The sequence below is a fragment of the Helicoverpa armigera genome, chromosome 19 (genome assembly GCF_030705265.1).
Source record: "Helicoverpa armigera isolate CAAS_96S chromosome 19, ASM3070526v1, whole genome shotgun sequence".
Lineage (NCBI taxonomy): Eukaryota > Metazoa > Arthropoda > Insecta > Lepidoptera > Noctuidae > Helicoverpa > Helicoverpa armigera.
In genome coordinates this window covers 2,430,897-2,447,649 of record NC_087138.1, presented here as the reverse complement: position 1 = coordinate 2,447,649, position 16,753 = coordinate 2,430,897, and the positions used below count along the sequence as shown (strand labels likewise).

The 16,753-nt window shown below is 39.2% G+C and overlaps 5 protein-coding genes across 5 annotated transcripts in view; 4 read left to right on the top strand and 1 right to left on the bottom strand.

The window, feature by feature from the left end:
* The window catches only part of LOC110382567 (myotubularin-related protein 5), a 43,390-nt gene that overhangs the window by 23,218 nt on the left and 3,419 nt on the right, over positions 1 to 16,753 (bottom strand). The window contains exons 7-9 of the mRNA XM_064039557.1: positions 15,437 to 16,697; positions 14,883 to 14,994; positions 13,781 to 13,965 (exon numbers count right to left, since the gene is read on the bottom strand). Of these exons, the coding sequence (XP_063895627.1) occupies positions 13,781 to 13,965; positions 14,883 to 14,994; positions 15,437 to 16,697 (1,558 nt within the window). The remainder of the gene's footprint in view (positions 1 to 13,780; positions 13,966 to 14,882; positions 14,995 to 15,436; positions 16,698 to 16,753) is intronic.
* LOC135118151 (uncharacterized) lies at positions 1,556 to 3,613 on the top strand. The gene is made up of 4 exons (XM_064039320.1): positions 1,556 to 1,659; positions 1,935 to 2,087; positions 2,561 to 2,722; positions 3,397 to 3,613. The coding sequence occupies exons 1-4, from the start codon at positions 1,585 to 1,587 to the stop codon at positions 3,583 to 3,585; spliced, it is 579 nt and encodes a 192-aa protein (XP_063895390.1). The 5' UTR covers positions 1,556 to 1,584; the 3' UTR covers positions 3,586 to 3,613.
* Positions 4,406 to 6,417, top strand: LOC110383489 (uncharacterized). The gene is made up of 4 exons (XM_049841614.2): positions 4,406 to 4,505; positions 4,905 to 5,060; positions 5,411 to 5,572; positions 6,189 to 6,417. The coding sequence occupies exons 1-4, from the start codon at positions 4,428 to 4,430 to the stop codon at positions 6,381 to 6,383; spliced, it is 591 nt and encodes a 196-aa protein (XP_049697571.2). The 5' UTR covers positions 4,406 to 4,427; the 3' UTR covers positions 6,384 to 6,417.
* Positions 9,048 to 11,247, top strand: LOC110379774 (uncharacterized). The gene is made up of 4 exons (XM_021339577.3): positions 9,048 to 9,180; positions 9,617 to 9,772; positions 10,398 to 10,559; positions 11,026 to 11,247. Exons 1-4 carry the CDS (start codon positions 9,052 to 9,054, stop codon positions 11,245 to 11,247), a joined length of 669 nt encoding a protein of 222 aa, XP_021195252.3. The 5' UTR covers positions 9,048 to 9,051.
* On the top strand, positions 11,966 to 13,329 carry LOC110379775 (uncharacterized). Its single transcript, XM_064039312.1, has 4 exons — positions 11,966 to 12,062; positions 12,319 to 12,474; positions 12,613 to 12,774; positions 13,119 to 13,329. Exons 1-4 carry the CDS (start codon positions 11,988 to 11,990, stop codon positions 13,296 to 13,298), a joined length of 573 nt encoding a protein of 190 aa, XP_063895382.1. The 5' UTR covers positions 11,966 to 11,987; the 3' UTR covers positions 13,299 to 13,329.

The following is a 16,753-nucleotide window of genomic DNA, read 5'->3' as shown; positions in this document are numbered from 1 at the left end:
CATGAGTTGATTTAATCGCAAGCTTCAATTTATTTTTATGAAAGTTGCTTGTAAATAAAATACATAGTTTTTATTTTAAATAAAGACATAAAAAATATAAATAACGGCAAATGTAGATGAAATATCGATATGTGAAATAAAGATAGAGCGGATAAGGGAATTCTGATAAACTGAATAAACTCACAAATAAGGATTTTGTTTGCATTGTCTCCCACACATCTTTCAACAGACAATAGATTTCCAACCATACTTAATATTCGCCAATATCAAACACACAGGCAGTAAGAGATGTGGAGGTGCTAATATGATAGGAGCACTCCCATTATAACAACTAGAATTTTATATATCAGGTTTCTTGTTGAATTTCACAAAATGGCAACATCGAATAGAAGAAACTAGCGGTGCAGGTGCAGGTGCAGGTGCAGGTACAGAAAATCTGTTCGTTCAGTTCAACTCAACTCAAGAGTTATTCGGTTTGCTTGAACGCGCAAATTTCAGCTGATCACTATCTAGATAAATTAAACGTAGACATAAATAGAGAATAATAACTTTGTCATTCTAATACTAGGGGTTTTTTTTTTCGACGACAAAAATCATCAAATGACCCCTCCCGCTGTGGGTTAGCAGCGGAGAGGGAGTGTCAGATTCTTACTGACTAAAAACCGTCGTGTTCCGTCATAGGCCTTTTGTGTACCAGGGCCGCGACATCTCTTTCGAACAACCCGCAGCCCCGATACTAGGGGTTACCTAGTATCAACATTAAATGAAATGAAAATACATAGTAAAACCTCCTACCGTAAATAAGCGTGCGTTTTTAGTTAAAAATACGCCGCCGCTGCCACAGCGATAGGGATATATCATCTGATGATTCCCCAATAATAAAAAAAAACATTTTTCAATGGATAAGGAGTGACACTAGCAATGGACTAGAAAAGCATTAGTACCAAAAGTCCAACAATGTTACAGTAAATAAGGGGAAGGTAGTCATACCATCTTTAATGACGAGTTTCTCCGTATTTCGGCGGCAGCCACCATAAATTGGAGGATCCCGGCTGTCATTGGAACGTTTATTGCAGTCGTTACAAGTAACGTAGTCAGAAACCAGAAAGTTCATGGCTTTCTTTTCTTCCAACCAGTCTTTCCAGTTAGAGGTATCTTGTTTCGCGATAACAAACTGGGTTGCGGAGGTCAGCAGTCTTTCCAGTCACAGGTATCGTGTTGCCCGGTAACTAACTGGGTTGAGAAGGTCAGATAGGCAGTTGCTCTATGTGGCACACTGGTACTTAGTCTGGCAGCCAGTTAGACTGGAAGCCGACCCTAACATTAGAAAAAGGCAAAGCAGATGACGAACAACAATGACGTATTCCATTTCTCTTTTCAGTAAACAACTTTTAAATAGCGTGAAAGAATGACCGCTGAACTATCGAGCTTACGATCAAATTCTAATAGGTGATAAATATTATGAATTTGTTACAGAGATACCATCAATATGTACCTTTGACATGTCATGGACTATTGTTATGTGAGTTTATTTAAGTCTGTGCAAATGTATTACGGGTCCTTTTGGATCGAAGTTCATGGAAGATGTTAAAATACGTTTTGGTTTCATCGGCGATCTTGGGTATAGCAGTTGTGATTGGATTTCGGGGTCTTATGCTGGTAAATGAGCAGATCATTAAGTTAGCAAACTATAAAATTCAAAATAGATTAGAACAAATTAGCGGGTATGATGACACAGGTCTAAAAATCCCTGCTGGAACACCAGCTTCATCTTAAAAAAAAAGGCATTGAAATCAGTCTATTCGTTTAAGAACCACGGTGCCAACCCCAATTTTTACGACTGAGTTTAAAAATATAATATATTTGCGATAACAACGTCTGCCTAGTAAAAATGAGACCCCATCAGATAATTAAATCATTGGAGGTGATTCCAGGGCCCAGGACAATGGCTAGTACTAGACATAGTACCTTGTGACAACCCGGAGCTATACTGGCCAGTCGACATTTCCAGACAGAAGATCAACCGCACCCATGACTCCTTCACCATAAGCATGGACTTCGATAATGAACTCAACTTCTCATATGCTGTAAGTATTTCTGATCAGAAGATTGAAAAAGGATGGATTGTCTGAGAGATGACATGAATAAATGGGGATGGAATGTTTGTATGATGCTTGAAAAAGAGGAATAGAAGCGGAAGACGTAATAGCGACGTCAATTAAAATTGGCGACAGGGCATGAAGACGAATTATGATACATCATATGAAGAAGAATAGTAATAACGCGATGAAACATAGACTATAATGAGTGTGTTAGGCATGATTGTGGATGAATGGAGGAAAAGAGGTTGACAGAAAAAGAAATGAATAGGTTGCTATAAATTGAAGGAATAATGAATATGGGAGTTAATGTAAGAATGATGATTGATACAGAGGACTGTGGGTGTGAGACATAATTTCGCCAATCTCAAATGAAATTGGGAACAGAGCAAGAAGAAGTATGAAACTATTTCAATGAGCATGGCCAAAGCCTAAATTAATTCGTGTATTAATCATTACAGGGCTTTGTAGATGCGTACCAAAAGCTGGATGGTGGTTTCAAATTCTACCAGAAAATAGAGAGCGACTGCACATGTACTTTCCTCAAAAAATATGCTAAGGAGAACATGGAAAGGTTTCTTGCTAATGCCCATTATGATCCGCCTGATTGTCCCTTACCAGCGGTTAGTGGTTAAATTAGTTACTATTATTATATCTTAACAGGATCCCGGCTGTCATTGAACATCCTCGGCAGTCGTTACGGGTAGTCAGAGGCCAATAAGTCTGACATCAGTCTAACCAAGGGGTATCGGGTTCCCCGGGTAACTGGGTTGAGTAGGTCAGATAGGCAGTCGCTTCTTGTAAAGCACTGGTTCTCAGCTGAATCCGGTTAGACTGGAAGCCGACCCCAACATAGTTGGGAAAAAGGCTCGGAGGATGATGATTATATCTTATCAGGAACACCTATGTATTTGATCTTGGATAACCGTCTACACTTCTTTTAGACTTGATCTTTCATTTGTCCGGATTATAACTACGCTATCGCTTTTCATGTGGGGATTACCTATTATAAGCATTTTCTATGTCAAAAATGAAGCTGTATGTTAAATTGCTAAAACAATAATTTTAACAATGTTAAGAAGAACTATCACCTACCCGCATTGAGCAAGCGTGGTGCTTAATGCTCAATCCCTCTCCGTGTGAGAGGAGGCCTGTGCCCAGCAGTGGGACGATAAAAAGGCTATAACAGTTACAGTAAAGAAGAACTAGCCGAGTGTTCAAGGCCTCTGCATGTTTTCTAGTTCCTAACTTATAGAGAAAAGCATCTGAACTGCACATTATATAACTAATTTTTCAGGGCCCATTCAGAGTAACAAACTTCGTAATGGATTACACGGAATTACCGAAACATGGGGTGTATGGGACTTTCCTGGCGAACGCATACCTAGTGTACAAGGAAGAGAAGGTGGGCTGCGTGAAGATCATACTCAACTTCGATGAACGAACTGAGGATGACGACGACGATGATGATTTTGATTTCTTTTAAAATTAATAATTCGCTAGATGATAGGTCTTGCTAAGTAAAATAAAACTTAAACAATTGGACATTAATTTGAGTTATTTTATTTATTTTGAGTATAATCCACCTTACTGAATACAGAATTAACGACTAACCTGAGGCAGAGTCACAATCTATTGACATTTAGCTCAAGACAACTAAGTTGTAACACATTTAGATAAACCTACACGCAATTCTGATATATAAGCTATATGCAGACCAAGTTTCATCAAAATCCATCCAGTAGTTTTTGAACGAAAGAGGAACAAACCTTCATACATACAAACTTTCGCGTGTATGATCTAGGACTATCCTGCATGCCTAATAACATTCTACGTTGATCGAAGGTTCCTCATTCTAAGTAGATGAGAAGTATAAATAGAAATAGACTGATGATGCCTTGAATGTAACGAAAATATTCAGTAAGTATACAAAACACAAAATTATGGAATTCATTGAAATCGTTAAAGATATTAATTTTGTGAGACTATTCTGGCGCTCGAGTCTATACTACGTATTTCAATAAATGTATTACAGAACAAAAGGTTTGCAGTAATTATAAGACATCAGAAAACCATGACCTTCGACAACAACTAAACAGCTTGACCATAGCTTTCCATAACCAATATTATGCTATTCACACTTAAAACACAATCAAATAAACAATGAAATACAAAAACATATAATCTTACACTAAACGTCGATAAATGCTATTAATTTACTTCTGAGATACAATCAATATGTACGCTAGTCATGTCATAGGATACCACAGAAAGTATTTAAACCCTTGCAAATCTAGAAAATGTTGTACTGTTCGAAGTTATTGTAAAATGTTAAAATGTTTTTTGTTTATTTTCATCATCAGTGTGTTTGTTCCGTTGGTGGTAGCTATGCGTGGGATGATTCTGGTAAGTTTGGAAAACCCTCTTGAAAGAGTGAATCTAGAATTACGGATAAAGTAAAAACTTCATTAACTGCTACTGACAGCCATTCACGGCTACTGACTAAATATCAAAAAGAGTCATGAATACATTTTTAACGACTATCTTGTCACATATTTCATCATCAACACCATTCTCCTGCTCCTATCCCAATTTTTGTTAAGCTCGGCGCATTCTCCTTCCATACTCTTCTATCTGCCATCATCACAAGAGTAATGTCCAAATGGCCCGTCAAAAAGACGTTATCTCCCATGTCTTTTAATTTAGATAAATTTTTAACCATCCTTTGGACCTATTACCTACCTACCATAATAGTACCTATGCTTTTTCTTCAAAAATATACTGTACTATATTCTTCTCTTCCAGGGCCCAGGAAGATGGCTGGTGCTGAACATCATAGAATGCGAGAACCCTGATCAGTACGAGATCATGTACAACATCAATCGCAAGAAGATCAACCGCACCCATGACTGTTTCAACATGAATATGGAACTAGATAGGGTCATCAATACTACTTATGCTGTATGTCTGATTGAAGAATTCATATTTAGAAACGAGCGTGGTTTCTCCCGCGTTCCGTAACGCCTTCACACCTCTACCTAAGATGTTACCCATATAGCCTTTCTCGATAAATGGGCTATCTTACACTTAAATATTTTTTTAATAAGGCTGATATTTCCTAGCGCATTTAAGCAAAATCTTCAGCTTTATAATTTGAGTATAGTATAAGTAGTATATTAAAATAGCTTTTGCGAGTAGCGATAGCTACATAAACGAATGTTCAACGTATGTTGATAAAATCTTGCTGGCGAGAGGAATGATCCTTATTTGCTAAAGATAGGAATAATTCCTAAAGTTATAATCCTTTTCAGATACACATAGACGTATACCAAGAATTTGATGGGCGTTTCAATTTCTACAAGAAGATCACTGACGACTGCGCTTGCAGCTTCGTTATGACGCACGCGGGGGTCAGCGCGAAGAGAGCTCTAACTATGGCTAATATTGATCCCCCTGATTGTCCTTTGCAACCGGTATGTATTATTTATAAATGGAGGATCACTACCAAATACAGCTTTGGAGAAGAATGTTGTTAAAATATCAAGATATTGACCAACGAACAATGTATCGCCAATACCAGGCGTATTGTATTGGAAAGAAAAGTATGAACGACTAGCTTCCGCAAGCGGCTTGGCCCGCGTGGTGTGTTGATAAATAGTAGCCTATGTGTTAATTCATATCTACATACCAAATTTCAATCAAATCGGTCCAGCCGTTTTCGCGTGATTGAATAACAAACATACATCCATACATTCTCACAAACTTTCACATTTATAATATAAGTAGGAATATATACCAGAACCTTTAGATGAGACATCATCGGTCATCTGATTATTTCACCACCGTGTATGCAGCGGGAGGGAGTGTCACACTTTTATTGAGCAATACCCATGTTTACTCTTTGATACTTTTGAGTACCAAGACCACGGCAACTTTTTCGAATGTTCCCGTAACCCTTTAGTCGTTTATCTTGGACTCATTCGTGTTCCTTACTGCTAAGGGACGAGTCGTAGATTTCCAGAAGCAGCGGTTACAACGAAACTTTTCTAGTTGATGAAGTTCATCTAATGTATTTTTTTTCTATTACAGGGGCCAATAACAATAAACAACTTCGTGATGGACTACAGAGAACTCTCAAGACATAGTGTTTACGGAACATTTCAAGCCGACGTATATTTATTATATAACAAAGTCAGACTAGCTTGCACACGAGTCATAGCTAACTTTGAGTATGTGGATGACGAAGCTGATGACTTTGACTTTGATGATTATGGTGATTTTTAATGTAGTTGTGTCCTTTGTAAAGTTTTGTATTAAATGATGATCGACAAATGGAATTACACAATTATTTTTCGACATGAATTTCAAGTATGGTCTACCACTTAGTATAGTATGGCTTTGGTGGTGCAAATTATGTATGAATGTGAAATATATTGTTCAAGAGTGTCTACAATTTATTAAAACTGAAATAAAAGATCATTTGATCAAAAAATCCGTTATTGTGAATAAACTAAACAAATGCTTATTGATTGTTTTATTAAAAACTTGCTAATTCCAGCCATCCCATCCGTCTCCCTAAGGAACTATACTCCTCAGACAGGTAATAAGTAGCTCATATAATTTCCAAAACATATTTAAAAGTGTTCTTGAAATGCTTAACATAACCTTGAAGTTACGACACAAAACTGGATATAGCGTGAAAGAATTAATAATTAAACACCACCCATTCAATGTTTTACTAAAATGTCGACAAACGCTTTAGAGATACAATCAATATGAACATTTGTCATGAGCGTATCATTATACAAATGTATTTAAACTCATGAAAAAAAACAACTGCTATAGTTTGAGCAAAGGTATAAATAATGTCGCCATGTTTTATATTTTTCGGATTGTATATATTAATTCCCTTGGTGGTTGGGTTCAGTCTGCTCGTAAGTTCGAATATTTATCGAAAAAAACATATTTATAAAAGACCAAAGAACATAAACGTAGAATATAAAGATTGTAATGAAATTTGGACTGCCAGCTACAGGGCAAGCCTTTTCATACAGAGAAGTTTTGAGCATTGATCACCACGCTGGCTCAAAATGGACTTGAAAGTCTCAGGTTTTCTCAAGATGTTTTCCTACTACTCAGTTATTGATGTTCAAGTTAAACTTTCTAAAGTACCTTCATATAACTTACATAAAAATTACATTTGTACTTGGGCCTTACCACCACGACTTGGCACCGCGAGGTAAAACGTATTGATGGCAAAAAATGTTTCCTAACATAAGGGTTTGATATTGTATGTATAGCGAGACATCTAAAGAGATTTCAACATGATATTTTACAGTACATTGTTTTAATTATTTAAGGGCCCAGGAAGATGGTTAGTCATGAACATAGCGCAATGCGAGAACCCTGAACAGTACGATTGGGTGTATGAAGTTAGCCGCAAGAAGATGAACCGTACTCACGACAGTTTTGATTTCAGCCTGAAACTTGATAGAATCTTCAACTCTTCGTATGCTGTGAGTCCTACTAATATTATGAATGCGAAAGTAACACTGTCTGTCGTCTGTTAGCCTTTCACGTCTAAACCACTAAACAGATTTTAATAAGGCTTTGGAAAAGTTCTCTTGGAAGCGTGTTATAAACGAACTAGACGCGGGCGAAGCCGCGGGCGGAAGCTAGTAAGCTAGTAATAGTGGAGTTACATATTTTCAAATGCATTACAGGTGCAGATAGACGTATACCAAAAAGTGGACGGCGGCTTCAAATACCACAATACAATAAGGAACGAATGTGCTTGCGCATTGTTCATGAAATACGCTGAACAGAACATGAGACGTGGTCTTATGCAGGCCAATGTGGACCCTCCTGATTGTCCTATTCAGCCAGTAATTACTTATTTTTAATCCATTATTTATCATTTTTAACGGACTACCCGAAGAGCAGTCATAATTTTACTGGTGTAGGTATCTTTTTTCCATAGCAGCCAAAGCTGAGCCAACTTATTATATGGCATGTTGATCAATTTATAATGTTAACCAATTTCATTGGAAACTTCCATAATTCAATTTTAAAAGCATTTCTTTTACTGAGCCAGAATAAAAATACTTTGAAATACCACAAAATCGTTTGGTAAAGGGCGGAGTTCTATTCGAACAAACTTAAGAAAATATATCCGAACAGAAAACCTCCGCTTTGGGAAGTCGTTAAAACAATAAGATTGAATTAACGTTTCAGGGTGATATAACATTGAAGGACTTCGTCATGGACTACAAGGAGCTGCCCAAACTGGGCGTTTATGGAACATTCCAGACGAACCTGTACTTACTGTACGAAGGCGTGAAATACTTCTGCATACAAGTTATACTCAACTTTGATTTACATGATAGCGACTGGTTTTAAATAAAGCCAATAAATAAATATGTTTTGATACATTTTAACATTAATTTTATTCAATCCTTATACCTCTAAATACACCACTGGCTGCCATCATATTGCCTGTATAGACTACTGCAAAAGTACTGGAACGATTTAAAGAATCTTCAGGAATGCTAAAGGCAATTTTTTGTTGGGTGTGCTGTGTTTCACAGTTTTAACTAGGGGTATTGGGTTGCCTGGGTAACTGGATTCAGAAGGTCAGACAGGCAGTGACTCCTTGTAAAATGCTGGTACTCAGCTGCATCCGGTTAGACTGGGCTGACCACCGCCATTGAAACTTAACGCAGGATTTGGAGTTGACACTTGGACTTTATATACAGACAATAATACGATGATGGGCTTTAGTACCTATCAATATAATAGAAAAATAAAAACTTCCCCGCATCGGCACGTGTAAGAACAAACAACAATAAAATAAAACCCTATAATCAAACACTAAACGTCGATAAATGCTATTAATTTACTTCAGAGATACAATCAAAACATACAATTGTCATGTCATACGATATTTGTACGAATGTATTTAAACTGTAGCAAATTCACGAATGCCGTAGTTCGAAGCAAATGTAAAATGTTGAAATGTTTTTTGCTTTTGGTGGGCATAGTGTGTATACCGCTGGTTCTTTGCCTAAGAGGCCTCATATTGGTAAGTAAGTAGTGACTGGTAAGTTATCGATATAAATTCTTCTGCCATATGCCTGATCCATGCACGATTTTTTGAGTTACTTTTAGACAGAGGTCAAAAGAGAGGAAATAGAGAGTGCAGTCATTGCAATATATCATCTGCTAATAGGTTTGAGAGTCTTCGTTCAGCCTCAAAAATAAATTGAATAAGAAGCCTTATTAAAAATTAAAGCTTTAAAATATTTTAATCTACACTAATATAACGAAGCTGAAGAGTTTGTTTGCTCGTACGAGCTCATTTTCTCTTTAATAAAATCTTTCAGTGCTCATTTATCAAGGAAGGGTTTAGGTTAATCAAGTGCGAGAAATAGTTCTTAGTTCTTATTGGACGTGAGTTGAAACCACTGGTTGCATAACAACAGTCTTTAAAGGTCACTAAATCTACCCTCTCCTTCCAGGGTCCAGGCCGCTGGCTGGTTCTCCACATGGGACATTGCGAAGACCAAGTAGAATACCCGATGGTGTATGAGGTCACGCGCAAGAAGATCAACCGTACCCACGACTGTTTCGATGCGCATATGATTTTCGATAGAGATGTCAACACGTCTTTTTCCGTAAGTATATCCTAATAATCAGGAAACATTATTTTAAACGTTTATTCCCGAAAGGCTCCGAAACAACGGAACCAATCTGAATAATTATTTCACTGTTGAGAAGCCAGACTATCCTCGAGTAACATAGGCTCTACTTGTCGGGGTACATGAAGAAGCTTTCAACAAAGAAAAAACAAACAGCTAAGAACATTATATAACGTCAATTGATAATGTATTATTCATCTTACTATTTACTTCTTAGGTATATGTCATTTTCGCCATAAACTGTAGACTTTCAACCTTACTTATAAACGTGAATTAAATAATAAGTAATACTTAAGGGCTGTTTAAGAATATTCTTACTTATAAACGTTGCTTAAGCATGTCTTAACTAACATTTAATCACTACTTAAGGCTTTAAGTAGTGATTAGTTAAAATGTTGTTTAGAAGGTGATTAGAGAATTTTATAAGTAAGGGGGTAAGTTTTTAATTTAACAGATTAATTTGATACTTCAAGTGTTGTTAAATATAGGTTTAAAAAATTTCGTTAAAAGAGATGTACCCCTACGGATTTTAACCGGAAAACTCCTCTTCTCTTGTTTGAATCGTTTTATTACACTTAAGCATAAGTTTTTTCTTTTTCAGATACAAATAGACGTGTTCCAAGAAGTGGACGGCGGATTTAAGTTCTACGAGACGATTAAGGACGACAACTACTGCGCTTTCCTAATGAGGCACGCAGGAGAAAACATGAGAAGAGGACTCACCCTAGCTCATATCGATCCACCGGAATGTCCTTTCTTAAAGGCAAGTTTAACGCGGTTTCACAACAAAACTACTGAAACAATTTAAATTAACTTTAGGAAATAGAGGGTCGAAGCTCTAGAGCCTGAGAAAGAACATAGGTCACTTTTAAGGTTTTTCCCAGATTGCGAAAAAGGGGTATAAGTTCTAGGGCTGCGGGATTGTTCGAAAGAGTTACCGCGGCTCTAGTACATAAAAGGCCTACGAAGGAACATGGTGGGTTTAGTCAGTAAGTCTCGACACTCTCTCACCGCTGCTAACCCACAGCGGGAGGAGTCATAAAAAGGGGGTTTATTTATCGCGCCTATTTATCCGGAACTTCTCATGGGCGAAACCGCTTGGTACAGCTATTAGGGTATATTTTATCCGGGTTCCGAAAATATTTGCTCCGGGACGCGGGTCACAACTCATTCTGTTTTTTTTTTTTTTAGTTTTACATCTAAAAGAAATACTTATGTATATTTTGCAGGGTGAAGTAATAATGAAAAACTTTGTGATGGACTACCGAGAATTAGCAAAGCATGGCGTCTACGGTACCTTCCTTGCCAACCTATACTTCATATATGAAGATTTAAAGTATACCTGTGTGCAAACTATCCTCAACTTTGATGAGTACGAGAGCGATTATAATGATGAAGAGGAGGAGGAGGATGATGATGATGATGAAGGCGTTATTGGTAAACTACTGTAACAACAAATTAGGCAAAATATAGGAAACATTTACCGTCTTACCACAAAAAGTTTCAAACGTCAGTTTAAGACTTGTCTAAAAAATGACAGATTATGACGTTGACATAATATGGTTCATTTTGCAGTCACAATTTTTATAGACAAGTGTAAAACAGATGTTTAAGTTTTTGTAGTAAGGCCATAAATGTTTTTAAATAAACTAGTGACAGTATTGGATAATTTTTTGTGATGTTATAGAGATTTAAAATAAAAAAGTAATTATGTATTGAGAATTAAAAGTTGTTTCTATTAAATTATTTATTTAATTAAAAACAAAAACGGCCAGAGGGCAGTTGCATTTTGTTTAAAGAAAAAATTCATTAGTTTTCAGGGATTGATCTTTCTTAAAAATGTGATTTTTTATTAATAAATATTGCAAGTTATAAAACATTTTCTTCCCTATAATTCAATCCTACTTTATCAACCAACTCTAAAGAAAGAAGTTCTCTATTCAAATGACATACCTACAGACAAAACTACTATATTCATATACCACTTATATACCTACATATATGTTACCATGTGTGCCTACCCACCATAAACTTTCAAACAATAGTCACTTATCAAATCATCTAAGTACATAAAATAGTTTCTATATTCACATATTTCATGAGATAGTATCAATATGGCGTATAGTCATGTTATGGTATATTATTTAATGTTGTGCAAATATTGTGTTCATTCAATACTTGAGTGGGCAAAATGTATGTGTTACGGGTTTTGGTATTTAGTAGCTATGTGCTTTTGGTTAAGAGTATTGGTTTTGAAGAAGTTGCGGTAAGTATTTTTTTGTTTATTTTTATGTAATTTCTTTAAAGGTATAATTTGTAGTCGCTTAAATTGCTTATACCTTGTTTTTAAGTAAATTACTACGTCGAAAAAGTTGAGTATAACAAAATTGCGTAAAATAAAAATAGGAGCACAATTTTGAAATATCTTAATAAGCATAATAAATATTTTTTTATACATCTTAAAATGGAATAAAATATAAATTAAAGGACATCTAATATTGTTTTATTTATGTTGATTCCAGGGTAAAGGCAGATGGTTAATGTTAAACATCCTGCAGTGTGAAGATGCCGACGACATGGAATTTAACTTCGATCTAACTCGTAGGAAAATAAACCGAACGCATGACGCTTTTTCTTTCAAAGTTGACTTCGATAGAGAAATTAATGAAACTTACGGTGTAAGTTTTTCAATCGATATAAAATAATTTAAAACTTTTTTGCGCAAACCTTACAAATTTTGCGCAATCAATTAAAAAATTTGCGCAAACTTGCGCAAAGTGCGCAATTTATTTAAAATTGAATACATCATATTTCAGATAGAAATAGTGGCGTACAAAGAAGTGGACGGTGGCTTCAAGTTATACCATCAAATGCAAGATGAAAGTTTCTGTACCTTCGTCAAGAAATATACAGGAGACAACTGGGAAAAGTTTTTCAAAATGGCCAACATTGATCCTCCTGACTGTCCTATAAAACCGGTAAGTCCTATTCTCACCTTTACTTTCGCAGTTAAGAATATAACTTGTAGGTAGTAAAAAATAATCGATATTAATGCAAAACTTGGTAAGCTGAACGGTTTTTGAAGAAATTATTCAAAACACCCGTACTTTAATTTCAATGTACATAAGTATGAATAGATAGTTTTAGGAGGCTCCAGTTTTTCTAAGAAATCCATTTGGATTTCTCCTCCTCCTGTTTTAAAGTCGGTTTTAAAATCTAGAAAAATTAGGCTTTATTGCATCTATGATTTCATGAATCAAAATTATAGGTACCTTAAAGCATCAACCATAAGGCCCATTTTCAATACTATTTCCAATTCCAGGGTGAAGTAAAAGTAGTCGACTTCATATTGGACTACAAAGAACTAGAAGAGACCGGTCTCTATGGAGTATTCGACGCATCTAACTACATGCTGGACAAGGGCCGCAGGGTCGGCTGTGTGAGGCTGCTAACCACCTTCGAGAAAGATGATGATGATGACGATGATGATGATGATTCTTAGTTTTAAGATACGTTTGTTAGAATGATTTTGTTTTTTTTAATATACGAGATCATGTTTTATTGTGTCGTGTTTTATATATCCCTAAAGCTCTTTTAAGTTTTGCGGTACTTAAGAAAGTATCAAGATTGTCAACAAAAAAGTATATTATCTATAGGTAACGAAGATTTTTTGGAACCATCTGTATAGACAGACCCGTGTCGGCGGCGCGCGTTGTTCAGCAACCTCAGCGGGGCCCAACAGGACCAAGGTCCGCCAGGGCTGCGGGATTGTTCGAAAGAGTTACCGCGGCCCTGGTACATAAAAGGCCTACGACGGAACACGACGGTTTTAAGTTATTAAGAGCCTGACACTCCCTCACCGCTGCTAACCCACAGCGGGAGGGGTCAAAAAAATTTTTTGGAACTGTTAACATGGCCTTTAGTCTAGTACTAGTTTACTGTTGAGTTTCGGTACATGGTACACACTGGTACATGACGACGTACCTGACGACGAGCTCGAACTGATGGTGCTGCAGCAGATGCTTGTTGCTGGGCAGCCGCGCCGCCAGGTCCCGCACCAGCGCGGCGCGGGCGCCCGCCGCCCGCAGCGCCCGCACCACGCCCGGGAGGGACTTGCGCGCGTCCGCGTAGCGGCACTCGAATATCGCTGCTATGCATGACCGAAGAACCTATGGAAGAAATAATAAAAAATACATTTTCTACAGTTACTACTTGTTGAACGAAACTGAACTGAAAGGTTCAGAAATAAAAATTAATTTTGACGTATCTGAAGATTGTTTAGTATTGGCATCCAGATTGGTGCCATGGCGACAGTTCTTGAAGGTCACGCTTAGCGACCACCGCCGCCAATGCTGGACACATTTCTTTTACGCTATTTCACTTCTCTTTAGCTTTCTTTACTGAGAAATTTTCTTTTTCAGACCTACATAAAAGGCCCCACAGTAATTTTCCCACGGGACCCACGCTTTCTTAAGAGGACGAATTGGAAATTTTGGCGCCAAGGATCTCAATTTTTCTCAGTAAATACAAAACGGATCAAAATACAACTTGGTTACCTGAAAGTTCATGATATAAACCTTATTTTGTTAGACTTCAAAACATGATTAGTTAACTTTTATAACAGAGAAAAATATATCAAACATACCTCTTTTTAAAAAGAGATTCACATATTATGGGCAAACGGGACCGATTTAAGCCCCTTAACTTTTTTAGTAGTTGAGTATATACATACTCTTTAAAATTGTGGAAGGAATTTTTATCAAATTATCATTTCTAAATAATAAAATTACAAAACCATTTTGTCGCTTACGACTTTTAGTTATAAGCTAGCGCGCGTATTATAATCCTGACCCCGCTCAGACGCTCCGACACCTCTTGGCCCCTTAGATGCGCGTGCCAGTTATGGAATTATTGTTTACCAATTCGTCGCCATAATACGACACTGGCGAACACTAAATTACATTTAATCATTTGGTCAGTTATTGGTAATCAGATAGTGGTTAAATATAGCTTAGAAAACAAACCTTAATACAGATATCTAAAGCTATTCGAGTTATATTACGGAATACAACAAATAACACAATACCTCTAATCTCCTGGCTGAGTTGGTTAGCAATAGGTGTCCGTAGTCGGAAGCGCCGGAGGGCGGCGCCGCCGGCGGCACTATGCGGGCTTGTGGCGGACGGAGTGCTGTCAACCTGGAGACACCACGAACAGAGGTAGCTTAGTAGGGAATATAAGGACTCACTTGTAATTAGTATAAAATTTTATTACGGAAAAACTATTTGTTTATTTATCCATTTATATACACAGTAAACACATGACAGAAGAAATAATTACATAAAATAGCACAAAGGTACTACTTATTTCTAATGAAATATCTTCCAGGAGACCCGTAGTAGAGGAGTTGGAATACAGATATGTGACCAAATGGTGTAGAAGTATAAAAAGCATATTAAAGACTATTTAAATAGTTTTACTACTTTATAGACTAGTATTTAGTAACTAGTTTACGCTATAAACCAAACAAAAAATACTTTTTTCATATCTTTTTATTTTCTTCTTGTGCTGTGTCCAAATAAGTTGGAGTCGCAAATGTTTATAAACAGTTTTTTTTTCTCCCAAACATCATCCACATACTTGGGGTTGCTGGCACTCCTCTGCGCCACCTCCCGCATGACGTCTCTGACGCGGGCGGCGTCGAGCGGCGGCAGCGGCGGCTGGTGGATGCGGGAGGATGCTCCCTCCGGGGGACGCAGGATGCGCTGCTGGTAGCCTGACAGGGGAACATCATCCACATACTTGGGGTTGCTGGCACTCCTCTGCGCCACCTCCCGCATGACGTCTCTGACGCGGGCGGCGTCGAGCGGCGGCAGCGGCGGCTGGTGGATGCGGGAGGATGCTCTCCGGGGACGCAGGATGCGCTGCTGGTAGCCTGACAGGGGAACATCATCCACATACTTGGGGTTGCTGGCACTCCTCTGCGCCACCTCCCGCATGACGTCTCTGACGCGGGCGGCGTCGAGCGGCGGCAGCGGCGGCTGGTGGATGCGGGAGGATGCTCCCTCCGGGGGACGCAGGATGCGCTGCTGGTAGCCTGACAGGGGAACATCATCCACATACTTGGGGTTGCTGGCACTCCTCTGCGCCACCTCCCGCATGACGTCTCTGACGCGGGCGGCGTCGAGCGGCGGCAGCGGCGGCTGGTGGATGCGGGAGGATGCTCCCTCCGGGGGACGCAGGATGCGCTGCTGGTAGCCTGACAGGGGAACATCATCCACATACTTGGGGTTGCTGGCACTCCTCTGCGCCACCTCCCGCATGACGTCTCTGACGCGGGCGGCGTCGAGCGGCGGCAGCGGCGGCTGGTGGATGCGGGAGGATGCTCCCTCCGGGGGACGCAGGATGCGCTGCTGGTAGCCTGACAGGGGAACATCATCCACATACTTGGGGTTGCTGGCACTCCTCTGCGCCACCTCCCGCATGACGTCTCTGACGCGGGCGGCGTCGAGCGGCGGCAGCGGCGGCTGGTGGATGCGGGAGGATGCCCTCCGGGGACGCAGGATGCGCTGCTGGTAGCCTGACAGGGGAACATCATCCACATACTTGGGGTTGCTGGCACTCCTCTGCGCCACCTCCCGCATGACGTCTCTGACGCGGGCGGCGTCGAGCGGCGGCAGCGGCGGCTGGTGGATGCGGGAGGATGCTCCCTCCGGGGGACGCAGGATGCGCTGCTGGTAGCCTGACAGGGGAACATCATCCACATACTTGGGGTTGCTGGCACTCCTCTGCGCCACCTCCCGCATGACGTCTCTGACGCGGGCGGCGTCGAGCGGCGGCAGCGGCGGCTGGTGGATGCGGGAGGATGCCCTCCGGGGACGCAGGATGCGCTGCTGGTAGCCTGACAGGGGAACATCATCCACATACTTGGGGTTGCTGGCACTCCTCTGCGCCACC

Coding starts and splice junctions, on each gene's coding strand:
- LOC135118151 (XM_064039320.1), top strand. CDS start 1,585: ATGTTAAAATACGTTTTGGTTTCATCGGCGATCTTGGGTATAGCAGTT. Junction 2,088..2,560: donor AACTCAACTTCTCATATGCT/GTAAGTATTTCT, acceptor TAATCATTACAG/GGCTTTGTAGATGCGTACCA. Junction 2,723..3,396: donor CTGATTGTCCCTTACCAGCG/GTTAGTGGTTAA, acceptor CTAATTTTTCAG/GGCCCATTCAGAGTAACAAA.
- LOC110379774 (XM_021339577.3), top strand. CDS start 9,052: ATGTATTTAAACTGTAGCAAATTCACGAATGCCGTAGTTCGAAGCAAA. Junction 9,181..9,616: donor GCCTAAGAGGCCTCATATTG/GTAAGTAAGTAG, acceptor CTCTCCTTCCAG/GGTCCAGGCCGCTGGCTGGT. Junction 9,773..10,397: donor ATGTCAACACGTCTTTTTCC/GTAAGTATATCC, acceptor TTTCTTTTTCAG/ATACAAATAGACGTGTTCCA.
- LOC110383489 (XM_049841614.2), top strand. CDS start 4,428: ATGTTAAAATGTTTTTTGTTTATTTTCATCATCAGTGTGTTTGTTCCG. Junction 4,506..4,904: donor CTATGCGTGGGATGATTCTG/GTAAGTTTGGAA, acceptor CTTCTCTTCCAG/GGCCCAGGAAGATGGCTGGT. Junction 5,061..5,410: donor TCATCAATACTACTTATGCT/GTATGTCTGATT, acceptor AATCCTTTTCAG/ATACACATAGACGTATACCA.
- LOC110379775 (XM_064039312.1), top strand. CDS start 11,988: ATGTATGTGTTACGGGTTTTGGTATTTAGTAGCTATGTGCTTTTGGTT. Junction 12,063..12,318: donor TTGGTTTTGAAGAAGTTGCG/GTAAGTATTTTT, acceptor TGTTGATTCCAG/GGTAAAGGCAGATGGTTAAT. Junction 12,775..13,118: donor CTGACTGTCCTATAAAACCG/GTAAGTCCTATT, acceptor TTCCAATTCCAG/GGTGAAGTAAAAGTAGTCGA.